Below are 14,329 nucleotides of genomic sequence, written 5' to 3' on the forward strand. Positions count from 1 at the left end.
TAAACTTGCATAAGCGCAAATTTGAAATTAGAGAAGGTATCATTTTTACAGACTTTTTTTTTTAAATTTTTGACTGGTTTAAAAAAAATGCTCCCAAAAAAACCCTAAAAAAGAACAGACAAATAAAAAAGACAACGAAAAATAGATTGGTTTTCAAAAAGTGCGCATTCAGTTGACGTTGCCGACAATTATGTTACATCCTACGATTCTCCCTCTCTACCTACCTACGATTCTGTCTAATTTAAATTTTAAATTATCAAAAAAGTGCCGCCAACGTACACGCGTCGGGATGCTAATTGGTTGCCACTCCAATTTTGAGTCACATACCCAGAAGTGTCAATTAGTTTAACCCTCTACTGTCCAAACTTCCTATTCGATCTATATTTTTCAGTGTTCATGGTATCACTAGTTTTTTCTCGTTTGTAAAAATAACGATTCGCGGCTTTCAAACTGCTTTTTACTTCAATTTGTGTTGTTGTTGTTTTAAAAACTAAAAACTAAAAACTAAAAACTAAAAACTAAAAACTAAAAACTAAAAACTAAAAACTAAAAACTAAAAACTAAAAACTAAAAACTAAAAACTAAAAACTAAAAACTAAAAACTAAAAACTAAAAACTAAAAACTAAAAACTAAAAACTAAAAACTAAAAACTAAAAACTAAAAACTAAAAACTAAAAACTAAAAACTAAAAACTAAAAACTAAAAACTAAAAACTAAAAACTAAAAACTAAAAACTAAAAACTAAAAACTAAAAACTAAAAACTAAAAACCAAAAACTAAAAACTAAAAACTAAAAACTAAAAACTAAAAACTAAAAACTAAAAACTAAAAACTAAAAACTAAAAACTAAAAACTAAAAACTAAAAACTAAAAACTAAAAACTAAAAACTAAAAACTAAAAACTAAAAACTAAAAACTAAAAACTAAAAACTAAAAACTAAAAACAAAAAACTAAAAACTAAAAACTAAAAACTAAAAACTAAAAACTAAAAACTAAAAACTAAAAACTAAAAACTAAAAACTAAAAACTAAAAACTAAAAACTAAAAACTAAAAACTAAAAACTAAAAACTAAAAACTAAAAACTAAAAACTAAAAACTAAAAACTAAAAACTACAAACTAAAAACTAAAAACTAAAAACTAAAAACTAAAAACTAAAAACTAAAAACTAAAAACTAAAAACTAAAAACTAAAAACTAAAAACTAAAAACTAAAAACTAAAAACTAAAAACTAAAAACTAAAAACTAAAAACTAAAAACTAAAAACTAAAAACTAAAAACTAAAAACTAAAAACTAAAAACTAAAAACTAAAAACTAAAAACTAAAAAGTAAAAACAAAAAAGAGCAATTCTCTACGAAATCGGTTTAATTTTTGTAATGTTTAATTTGGCTGAAACTTTTTTGGTACCTTCGGTATGCTCAAAGAAGCCATTTTGCATTATTAGTTTGTCCATATTATTTTCCATACAAATTTAGCAGCTGGCCATACAAAAATGATGCATGAAATTCAAAAAATCTGTATCTTTTGAAAGAATTTTTTGATCGATTTGGTGTCTTCGGCAAAGTTGTAGGTATGGATATGGACTACACTGAAAATAAAAATATACACGTTAAACAATTTTTGTTGATTATTTATTTGACTTTTTGTCACTAAAACTTGATTTGCAGAAAAACACTATTTTTATTATTTTTTTTTATTTTTTGATATGTTTTAGAGAACATCAAATGCCAACTTTTCAGAAATTTCCAGGTTATGCAAAAAATCTTTGAGCGAGTAATGAATTTTTGAATCAGTACTGATTTTTTCAAAAATTGAAAAATTGGTCGCAAAATTTTTTCAACTTCATTTTTCGATGTAAAATTAAATTTGCAATCAAAAAGTACTCTAGTGAAATTTTCATAAAGTGCACCGTTTTCAAGTTAAATCCATTTTTAGGTGACTTTTTTGAAAATAGTCGCAGTTTTTCATTTTTTTTTAAATTAATGCACATGTTTGCCCACCTTTGAAAAATTTTTTTTTGAAAAGCTGAGAAAATTCTCTGTATTTTGCATTTTTGAAGGGTGTAATATTGAATGTTTGGCCCTTTTGAATTGTTAGTCTTGATTTAAAAAAATTGAAAATATTTTTTTCGAAAAGATCGAAAAATTTCACGAATGTTTCATGTTTTAACATTGAAAATCAAACCATAAGTTGCTGAGATATCGACAATTTTCCTGTTTTTAAACCTTTGCATGGCAATATCTTAGCAACTAAGGGTCGTATCAACAAAGCTCAAAAGTGCAAAATATAGAGAATTTTCTCAGCTTTTCAAAAATATTCTTTTTTTCAAAAGTGGGCAAACATGTGCACTAATTTAAAAAGAATGAAAAAATGCGACTATTTTCAAAAAAGTCACATAAAAATGGATTTAACTTAAAAACGGTGCACTTTATCAAATTTCACTAAAGTACTTTTTGATTGCAAATTTGATTTTACATCGTAAAATGAAGTTGAAAAATTTTTGCGACAAATTTTTCAATTTTTGAAAAAATCAGTATTGATTCAAAAATTCATAACTCGCCAAAAGGTTTTTTTGCACAACCTGGAAATTTCTGAAAAGTTGGCATTTGATGTCCTCTAAAACATATAAAAAAATAAAAAATAATAAAATAGTGTTTTTCAGCAAATCAAGTTTAGTGACAAAATTTGACTTTTTGTCACTAAAACTTGATTTGCAGAAAAACACTATTTTTATTATTTTTTTTTTATTTTTTGATATGTTTTAGAGAACATCAAATGCCAACTTTTCAGAAATTTTCAGGTTATGCAAAAAATCTTTGAGCGAGTAATGAATTTTTGAATCAGTACTGATTTTTTCAAAAATTGAAAAATTGGTCGCACAATTTTTTCAACTTCATTTTTCGATGTAAAATTAATTTTGCAATCAAAAAGTACTCTAGTGAAATTTTCATAAAGTGCAACGTTTTCAAGTTAAATCCATTTTTAGGTGACTTTTTTGAAAATAGTCGCAGTTTTTCATTTTTTTTTTAAATTAATGCACATGTTTGCCCACCTTTGAAATTTTTTTTTTGAAAAGCTGAGAAAATTCTCTGTATTTTGCATTTTTGAAGGGTGTAATATTGAATGTTTGGCCCTTTTGAAATGTTAGTCTTGGTTTTAAAAAAATTGAAAATATTTTTTTCGAAAAGATCGAAAAATTTCACGAATGTTTCATGTTTTAACATTGAAAATCGAACCATAAGTTGCTGAGATATATATAGTTTATAAGTTAGTTTTAAGGTATCCCTTTTCCCTTTTGTACATGTAGGACCTCCTACATTTGAAATCACTGAATAGCGAAAGCTACAATATTTCATGAATAAATGAAAGTTGCTAGTATTTAAAATTAAGGTGAAAAGTCATCGTTTGTGATTGGACACTCAATAATATTTTAACTGAATGAATGTACATGGAAAAGAAATTTGAATAAATATAAATTAAAAAAAAAAAAAAAAAAAGTTGCTGAGATATCGACAATTTTCCTGTTTTTAAACCTTTGCATGGCAATATCTTAGCAACTAAGGGTCGTATCAACAAAGCTCAAAAGTGCAAAATATAGAGAATTTTCTCAGCTTTTCAAAAATATTCTTTTTTTCAAAAGTGGGCAAACATGTGCACTAATTTAAAAAGAATGAAAAAATGCGACTATTTTCAAAAAAGTCACATAAAAATGGATTTAACTTAAAAACGGTGCACTTTATCAAATTTCACTAAAGTACTTTTTGATTGCAAATTTGATTTTACATCGTAAAATGAAGTTGAAAAATTTTTGCGACAAATTTTTCAATTTTTGAAAAAATCAGTATTGATTCAAAAATTCATAACTCGCCAAAAGGTTTTTTTGCACAACCTGGAAATTTCTGAAAAGTTGGCATTTGATGTCCTCTAAAACATATAAAAAAATAAAAAATAATAAAATAGTGTTTTTCAGCAAATCAAGTTTAGTGACAAAATTTGACTTTTTGTCACTAAAACTTGATTTGCAGAAAAACACTATTTTTATTATTTTTTTTTTATTTTTTGATATGTTTTAGAGAACATCAAATGCCAACTTTTCAGAAATTTTCAGGTTATGCAAAAAATCTTTGAGCGAGTAATGAATTTTTGAATCAGTACTGATTTTTTCAAAAATTGAAAAATTGGTCGCACAATTTTTTCAACTTCATTTTTCGATGTAAAATTAATTTTGCAATCAAAAAGTACTCTAGTGAAATTTTCATAAAGTGCAACGTTTTCAAGTTAAATCCATTTTTAGGTGACTTTTTTGAAAATAGTCGCAGTTTTTCATTTTTTTTTTAAATTAATGCACATGTTTGCCCACCTTTGAAATTTTTTTTTTGAAAAGCTGAGAAAATTCTCTGTATTTTGCATTTTTGAAGGGTGTAATATTGAATGTTTGGCCCTTTTGAAATGTTAGTCTTGGTTTTAAAAAAATTGAAAATATTTTTTTCGAAAAGATCGAAAAATTTCACGAATGTTTCATGTTTTAACATTGAAAATCGAACCATAAGTTGCTGAGATATATATAGTTTATAAGTTAGTTTTAAGGTATCCCTTTTCCCTTTTGTACATGTAGGACCTCCTACATTTGAAATCACTGAATAGCGAAAGCTACAATATTTCATGAATAAATGAAAGTTGCTAGTATTTAAAATTAAGGTGAAAAGTCATCGTTTGTGATTGGACACTCAATAATATTTTAACTGAATGAATGTACATGGAAAAGAAATTTGAATAAATATAAATTAAAAAAAAAAAAAAAAAAAGTTGCTGAGATATCGACAATTTTCCTGTTTTTAAACCTTTGCATGGCAATATCATAGCAACTAAGGGTCGTATCAACAAAGTTCAAAAGTGCAAAATATAGAGAATTTTCTCAGCCTTTCAAAAATTTTTTTTTTTTCAAAAGTGGGCAAACATGTGCACTAATTAAAAAAAATGAAAAAATGCGACTATTTTCAAAAAAGTCACATAAAAATGGATTTAACTTAAAAACGGTGCACTTTATCAAATTTCACTAAAGTACTTTTTGATTGCAAATTTGATTTTACATCGTAAAATGAAGTTGAAAAATTTTTGCGACAAATTTTTCAATTTTTGAAAAAATCAGTATTGATTCAAAAATTCATAAATCGCCAAAAGGTTTTTTTGCACAACCTGGAAATTTCTGAAAAGTTGGCATTTGATGTCCTCTAAAACATATAAAAAAATAAAAAATAATAAAATAGTGTTTATCAGCAAATCAAGTTTTAGTGACAAAAAGTTAATTAAAAAATTCCTTCAAAAGATACAGATTTTTGAATTTTCAAACTTCATTTTTGTATGGCCAGCTGCCAAATTTGTATGGAAAATTATATGTTTCAAACTAATAATGCAAAATGGCTTCTTTGGGCATACCGAAAGCACCAAAAAAGTTTCAGTCGGATAAAAAAATACAAAAAAAATCTAACGACCGAAATCTGAGAGAACTGCTCAAAACTAAAAACTCTCTCCAACCAATAAAACGGCAAAAGAATAAAAAAAGGAGAATTTCAAACGAAACATGCACCATTCACAAAAGTCGTACCATTTTTTCGTGATTTGCTTTGTGAAATGTTGCGTTCATAAATCAATCTAAAGAGAATCCATTTCTTCAGAGTGTATTTCCAAGCAAGACACCCGGTGCAACAAAACAAACAAAAACAGTAGGTTATTTTTATTATGTTTCATTTTCATACATAGTGTATTGTCAGTTCAATAAATTCTGACTCGCGCACGCGACTTATACGACCTACCCATTAGTAGGGGCCACATACCCGGCTTACACACACACACGCACCCCCTAAGAGGAAGTGGAACCTGCCCGAAAGTGTTTTCATATGCGCAGATTATGGAAATGTGGCAGCGACAAGTACGGTGACACTTTAGAATCAAAAGTTTCTTTTTTATGCTTACATGGTCGATTCCGGACTGCCTTTTTCGATGTAGTTTGTGCCGGGCGGGGGAACCCTGTTTGAAATTAAATGAGCGTTACGATTGACACAAGCGTTTGCGTTTTTTTATGGCATTCGACGCCATTATGGCGTGAGACATTTCCCTACTGTCATCCCATATGATATCATCATAACTTAACGGCTTCGCTCGGTGCAGTTAACGAGCCAAACAATGCTGTCAATTAATAAATTTCATTCACTGTCGAGGGTCCAGTTCTGGAATATTGCTCTTCTTCATTGTACCAACAACGACTAAAAAAAAGAGCGGAAAAGGCCAATCCGACCGTTTATCTTGCTTAAATACTTCTCCGTCACTGTACGCACTTCGTTGGTGGTGCCAAAAATGGTGACACAAAAAAAAACTTCAAAATTTAGTTAGTCATATTTCGCGGCACCCGTTTCGGGTTGAAGCGGAACGTGGGCGACTTGGCTAGTTGAAAGAGGTTGACCCTTGCAGCGACCTGGTTCAATTTGTTACTGCTCCCCTGTCTGTTTGTTTACGGGAAGCGCCATTGTGGCACAACTGTCAAAATTTTATAGCGATCGCGCGCGCCGCTATTCCAATGACGCGAGCTAACTGTTATTGTTTGCAAGTGAAAAACAAAAACAGTACGAATTACAGCAGCGTTGGCCGCTGTTTACAGCAAAGTTGATGAATCACCAACATGGCGGTTGCCTCAAACGATGATGGTCAAGGGAGGTCAGCATTTCTAGTCTGTTTAATCAAGCGTCAGTAAATAAGTAAAACAATGTCGCGTGACGTTAATCGGTTAATCATATTGTGAATAATTGTGAATGTTTTCTTGCTTTTTCATAGGCAAAATTTTACTAACTTGATGAAAATGTTTCTTACTAAACGTCTGACACATAAGTGAAGAATTTTATTTATAATATCTGGTAAAAAAAACTATCATACTGCTTACGCTACCCTATTTTGGCGTTGACTTAGTAGGGGAAATATACCCTTTCCAATAAAACACCTATTTTCGTCACATGGAGAGTTTGATGCTCGATTAAAGCTCCAAAAATACTATTAAGGCTATAAACTCACCTGCAACAGCACCGCCTCGAGAAAGCAAGCAAATGTATGCCACTTACTGGCCAAAAAGATCAAATTTAATGCACTTTTGATCATAATTTCTATTTTGCGAGACCATTTCTCATCATTTTGTTGGCACACACAGTGACACACGCGAGAAACCCTCAAACGCTTAATGAATATCGCCAAAATCAACTTTTCACTTTCGCTTACTTTTTCACGGCGCTTTCGATACAAAACTGCCCCCAACTTTCGGCAACATGTTCTTTTGCACATTAGTTGGTCACTCACTTGAAAAATAATCCCGAAACATGTAAATAATTAGCAAGCGCCATCAAAAAAACAAACGCGCCAAGTCTTTTGACGTTTCAATTTTGACGACCCATTCCAATCGAAGGCTGAAGAAAACCGAGCGAGAAGCGAAGGCAAATAAAGAACAAAGGGTGGCTACCAACACCACCAGCAGCGCCTGTTGGAGTGAGCCAGTGATGCCAGGAAATTTTCTCTATAAATGCTACTTTTCGTGAGTGTTCGCTTAAAATTTCATCAATTTTGGCAGCACTAAGCAGACCCAAAAGAGCGCTGGAAGAAAAAAAAGAACTTAGTTGAAAATAGGAAAATGTGTGTGGCCCAATGCATTCGTTTGATTAGGATACATTTTGAAAATATTCTTTTCAAATGCTTGTAAAAGCAATAGAATATCTTTTAGTAAAAGTGAAAATAAACAGAAATGTTCACAAAAAGTTGCTCTACTCGTTGGTGTACTTGGTTTTAGTAAATTTCAAGAAACACTCCAGATTATCCAGCATCGTTCAAACACGACCGCTTATTAGGCTTAAAATGGGGTTATTCCCCCTAAATTCAATAATTTAAAATCATTACATCTTTAAAATATACATTCCTGATGGAATTCAAAGTTTGTTTACATCTCTAAGAAAAAAGAGCTCGCAAAAAACATTATGTCTGGAGCAACATTTGAAAGGGTCGGTACGAGATTGGTCTTATGGCCTTTCGTCCCATTTAAACCAAGGGAAAGATGGAACGAGAGGAATCACAAATCCGCATAAATAATTTCAAGATTGTTCAGGTGTAAACCGAAAACGTGATCAAAAATTTTGGTGGACTGCTTATTTAACTGTCGGTGTACAGGACGCCGCACTATTTAATCATTTTCTGGCTTATATTTAATTATGCAGCCCAAAACCAGTTATTAAATTAAAAAATAAAATTCTTTTTAAAATTTTATTGTTATGATTTGTGTGCACCTACGACAAAGACCTTGATTGTTTACTTTTTACTCTTTTGTCTGACAGTCTGGTCTGACAGCTTTATCATAGATTTTGGTCCGGTCTAGGCGAGGGATAGGATACAGCACCCTCTTGATTTAAACGCGTGTAACTCCCATTCAGCTGATCTTTTAAATCAATTTATACTCGAGTGAAAAATAAAATAAAAATCTATCGAACACTTCATTTTATTATGAAACGGAAACATCAAAAAGCCCAAAATGTTTCAAAATATATCACTCCAGCTACAAAAAAGTTCATGCTTGAGCTTTAACATATCCTTCTACTTTGTTTATGTTTACAGCTGTACTAGTGGGGATCATTCAAAAATTACGTAAGGCATTCTTTGTTTTTCAGCACCCAAGCCTGTACGCATAAATCTGGAGTTTTTTTTTTTTGAAAAGGACCAATAAACCAAATTTTCAGTTTTTGCTTTTTGGGTGTTTTTCAATACCACTGACTCAAGGCGGTTCTAAAAACACCCAAAAAGCAAAAACTGGAAATTTGGTTTATTGGACCTTTTCAAAAAAAACTCCAGAAATGTCCCAAATTCAAAGCGCCAGCTTCTGTAACGTTAATCATGCTCAAATTATATAGATTTTGGTATAATTTGACCAAATTTATTTTTATATAAGTTCCAAACTTTTCACATACAGCCTGTACGGTTTTGTGAGTTCTGGGTTCGATGCCCATCTGCTCCCAACGAGAAAGTATAGGAAATATTAATCTTGAAACTCTGAACATGAACAAAAAATCAAAGTCGCTCGAGTCGGGGTTCGATCCCCCGTCCTTTGGATTGGTAAGCAAAAACGCTAACCACTAGGCCATCGCGACTTGGTGAGCTATGACTGGAATTATCGTTAAGCAATTAAGTAATGTATTCCAAGTAGTTTTCAAGATTTTTCAATGTTTTTTTTTAGATATTTTTTCGTCTTCGGATTTTTTCGGGTAAAATTTGTTAAAAAAAAATGAAATGAAATTTGTTAGGGTTGTTCCTGTGATTATTTTTTTCAGTTACTTTAAAACCAAGTCTCCTGAAAGACACGATTATAAACAGTGGATTGTATAAATAGTGACAAATGAAAATGTAGAAAAAAAAGTTACTTAATTCACCTTTAGGTGGTTGGTGCCTTCCTCGCATTCATAAAGTCAATACATTCAGTAAAAATAGCAACATTCCCCCTTAACATGTTTGACAAATCAACTTTATTACTCATTTCTTTTGATAGGGCTCGCAGACCTTCAATATTTCTGGCTCATCACAAGGTCTATATCTATTCAACGATAGTTCGCATGGAAGATTCAGACAATATTTCTATCACAATATCTGAAATCCGGCCTCCAAAAAGTGTATAAATAACACTTAAGTGTTAATAACTTTTGATAAGGTGGTCAGATCTTCAATGTTTTTGGCTCATTTGAAAGGTCTTTTGATTATCTAACAAATGATGGCTCGCATGATGAACCCGGAAATCATTTTTATTGAAATATCTGAGATCCGGCCTCCGAAAAGTGTATAAATAACACTTAAGTGCTGATTACTTTTGATAGGGTTGTCAGATCTTCGATGTTTTAAACTCATTTGAAAGTGTATTAATATCACTAAAGTGCTAATAACTTTTGATAGAGTTGTCAGATCATTGATGTTCTAGGCTCATTAGGAAGGTCTTTCGATTATCTAACTAACGACAGGTCGCATGATAGACCCGGACATCATTTTTATTGAAATATCTGAGATCCGGTGTCCAAAAAGTGTATAAATAACTCTTAAGTGCTAATTACTTATGATAGGGTTGTCAGATCTTCGATGTTTTAAACTCATTTTAAAGGTATTTCAATTATCTAACCATTTTCATTAAAATATCTGAGATCCGGCCTCCAAAAAGTGTATTAATATCACTAAAGTGCTAATAACATTTGATAGGGTTGTCAGATCATTGATGTTCTAGGCTCATTAGGAAGGTCTTTCGATTATCTAACTAACGACAGGTCGCATGATAGACCCGGACATCATTTTCATTGAAATATCTGAGATCCGGCCTCCAAAAAGTGTATAAATAACACTTAAGTGCTAATAACTTTTGATAGGGTTGTTGGATCTTCGATGTTATGGGCTCATTGGGCATGGGCTTTTTAATACCTTTCTGAAAATGTATAATATGATAGGTTTTTCTGCAAAAACCACCCTTTTTACAATCTTTCGGACTTACGCCAAAATCATTTTTTTAGCATAACTTTTGAAGTACTTATCTAAACTTGCTGATTTTAAATAGAGACCTATGAGACGGATCGAATGAGACAAGACGGATCGAATGAGACTAATACGGCTCCCCTCCCACTAACATTTACACACAAGATCCTCTGTAATTATTAAGTCAAATGTAATTACAAAAGCCGACTCGGTCCTAACCAGGTCCCAGTACCGAAAAGGACCTAATAAAAATAATTTTATGAAAAAAATGAGACTAATACGGTCAAAATCCGTTCATCCAGTCCGGAGATAATCGAGTGACATTTTCTTTGTCCACCCACCTACACACATCCACACAGACATTTGCTCAGAACATGATTCTGAGTCGATATGTATACGTGAAGGTGGGTCTACGAAGTCAAATTAATTAGTTCATTTTTCGAGTGATTTTATAGCCTTTCCTCAGTAAGGTGAGGAAGGCAAAACCTTTGGATGTTTTCAAACAGTGACAGAATTTACTCATTTGATTTGTACAGTAAGTTTGAGTGAATTCTGCACAAATTTCTAGATCAAAGCGTTTTTTTACCCAAAGTCTGAAGAAACAGACCTTTTGTTAATTGTACGGCATATACTATCTGTGTTTTACCGTCTCTTGAATATTTAATTTGCTAATGCATATCCAGAAAGCCATTAACTAATAGCTAAATTTGCCTTTCCCTTCCGGACGCAACTATACCGTTTAACATGCACGAAAAAACCAAACCAAATGCGGAGTGCTTTGCTCCCGACGATCCAGACAGCCACTTGGGACACTTGTTGATGATGTGTGTGACATGGGAAGCAATGCCCTAGCTGCTAGACAAGTCACGGGAATCGTATCATTCCCACCCATCAAGTGTAGCGGAAAAATTGTCATTTGATAGATGACTTTTCTCGACGAATATGTAGAGTGAGTCATTCTGAAGTTATCCATCACTTGAGCATTGAAATAAGCGATGTAGAGCTCATCTGCCTATTTATTCTGATTCCAAGATTTCCATAATAAGTTTCAAGCAATTTCAACTAAACCGTTAAGATAAGAGATATTCAAAAAAATCTTCATCCTAACTGTCACTCTTCTACTAATGACAGAGCAACTATATCTCATCCGAGTCATTTCCAACGACCATCCGTCGTCGTCGTCGTCGTCGGGATGAACGATGATTAATTTGATCATTTCTGAGAACAAAACCAACCCACCACCGAGTTGCTACTTTAAAGCTATATAACCGCCGATGCCGATGCTTGTTTGTTGGCAGATTCGGCTTGCCAAATCCATTTGTTTATCACATGGTCCGCGTCCGGGGTCCGCCTTTCGGTCGGGATCTTTCACCGCGAACGTGAACCAAAATGGAGAGTATATTAGCAGGAAGGAAGGCAAGATATGGAACGCGGTCGGAATTAGATCCATTAGTGTGTGTGTGTGTGTGTGTGTGTAGTACGCGGGTTGGTGTTACTTAATCCATTTCAGTGTGTGCTTAGTCGCTTTGTTTAGCGGTTGAGTCGGTACGGATTCATAGAATGTTGCTGTTGTTGCTCTTGACGCTGATTTGAACTGAGAAAACTGTGTATACCTTAATGGGGGTGTATGGGGTACTTGGCCTATCGACAAATACATTAGGATGTTTGATTATTATTTTCGAAATCTCGCTTTCTGGTAATAAACAATTTCTAAGATATTCTGACCCATTTAACCCCAATCCCCTAACGACTATGATCGTGTCTGTTTCAGTATTTTCTACCTCTTTCTCGCTCAGTTTGCCTCAAACGATCTCAACCGGTTAAGAACCCGTTCAGTCCACGTGCGCACCCCATACATCACACCCCCTCCTCCTTCCTCCTCAACCCGCATCGATTTCGAAAGTAAAAGTTGTGAATGAAATGATTCAACTCTTTACCCCTCTCTCCGTCCCTCTACAGCCATTCACAACTGGCACGGCGATGTCACGCACGGGCTCGCCCTGGACGTGGGCGATTTCGTCGAGATCCTCGAGGAAACGACGCACTGGTACCGGGGCACGTGTCCCCGGAAGCCGCGCAAAGTTGGCCTCTTCCCGAAGACGTACATCCAGGCCCGGACGGCCAAGCTCGATCCCGTCGTCGGCGAGTGCACCCTGGTGCTGCGCGAGTGGTCCGAGATCTGGAAGAAGCTGTTTGTGGTAAGTGTTGGAGCAGGGCAGGGCACGTGCGCCAAATCGATGATTGTATGCTAATCCGATCGGGACGCCGGTGGGTTTTCCGTTTTCTGCAGGAACGCGAAGAATACAAATTCACCTCGCTGCGGAAGGTGATGCTGGGCCTGCTGGAAAGCAGGCGGGAGCTGCTGTCGGCGACGCTCACCCAGGACCAAACGTACGACCTCCAGATGAAGGTCATCTCCAAGATTGACTGGGGAAATCGGTAAGTAAGGGCTTTGGTTTTGATCGGTAATTTGATATTTTTTATTTTCGGAATTGCAATTCATCGATGATTGCTACATTGGCGATGGAGAGGCAATGGATTTCGTATTGGCAGTGATAAAATTCATTGAATATTTATATTTTATATTTTTTTTAAATCAATGCTCTCTGCTCAGCTACTTAAATTTGGGTTGAAAATTCACAATCAATGTTATCCGATACAAATTAAGATTCTTATTTCTTAAGGATGGTTTGGTTCAAGTTTAGATTTTTTTTTCAATATGACTAGTTTTAATTTCAATTGACTAACACATGAGTCAGTTTTGCTGCATCACATTCTAAACTCTCTCCCGAAAGTGAAGAGAGCAAATGAAAATCGCCTACAGGTAGGCAATCAACTGTTCTTTACGTAAGTGACGACCAAGCACAACTAAATTACAAAGACGGTAAAATATTACAAAAGTTTCTTGTTTCTTATTTTTAAATAATTTTAATCAGTGAATGCTAGCGTTACTGAAACTAGATAGAAAATTTTAAAATACAAGATTGAAAAATGTCCCTGTAGATTTTTACATGACAGCTCGTTCCAAGGTGACTGTAGTTGGTCCATCGCACTGTTGTCAATGAGTGATAGAAAAAACTATCATTTGATGATTCATCAAAATATCAGAAAGTAAAACGATCGTCACCATAGCTTGTGAGTTTTCTTTGTTTGTGATTGCCAGCATGAGCATTCTCTTTCCATTCTGTTTTACAACACTTGCCAGATTTCCTTAAAAATAACGTTGCAAAGTTACAAAAAAACACGAAATTTTAAAATTGTAAATGTAGGTTCGAAAAGTACATTAAGGGGTTACATACATGTAAATTGGCAAAAAGTCAGAGGCCGGTATGATCACTCACTTCAACTTGTTTTCATATCTGTATTCTAGGCATTAAATTATACATTTTTATTTAATTAAAAAACAATTTGAAGACATTTGGTTGTATCATTGCCGAGATATGGCTATTTGAAGTTAGCAGTTTCAAAAATCGGGTGCCACGATATTTCAACACTGCCTTGACCAAATCAGCTCAAAATTTTGGTGAAAACTCGTCAAACTGATCCCGTGTGCATAGAGCGTCCAATTTCCCGGGGTTACAAATTTCCCGGGAAACGTGAAATTTTCAACCAATTTTCCGGGAAATCCCGGGAAATTTAAATTTATTGAAAATTATTTTGATCTTGGTTCTGCTGCAACTAAGTTGTTTAGAACAGCGACTGAAGGGCTAAAACAAGTGTGAAGATCAATAAACATCTTAACTGCATGTAAAAAATCATAAAAAACTGCATGTAAAAAATCAAAATAATGTCATTTTTT

At 33.3% G+C, this 14,329-nt stretch overlaps 1 protein-coding gene across 2 annotated transcripts in view; it reads left to right on the forward strand.

Annotated features, from left to right (window-relative positions):
- Nucleotides 1–14,329, forward strand: part of LOC120414262 (dedicator of cytokinesis protein 4) — a 90,809-nt gene that overhangs the window by 16,206 nt on the left and 60,274 nt on the right. For both annotated transcript variants that reach the window (XM_039575372.2, XM_039575373.2), the window contains exons 2-3: nucleotides 12,490–12,728; nucleotides 12,821–12,969. In XM_039575372.2, coding sequence (XP_039431306.1) covers nucleotides 12,490–12,728; nucleotides 12,821–12,969 — 388 coding nt within the window. The remainder of the gene's footprint in view (nucleotides 1–12,489; nucleotides 12,729–12,820; nucleotides 12,970–14,329) is intronic.

Source organism: Culex pipiens, chromosome 1 (assembly GCF_016801865.2).
Source record: "Culex pipiens pallens isolate TS chromosome 1, TS_CPP_V2, whole genome shotgun sequence".
Lineage (NCBI taxonomy): Eukaryota > Metazoa > Arthropoda > Insecta > Diptera > Culicidae > Culex > Culex pipiens.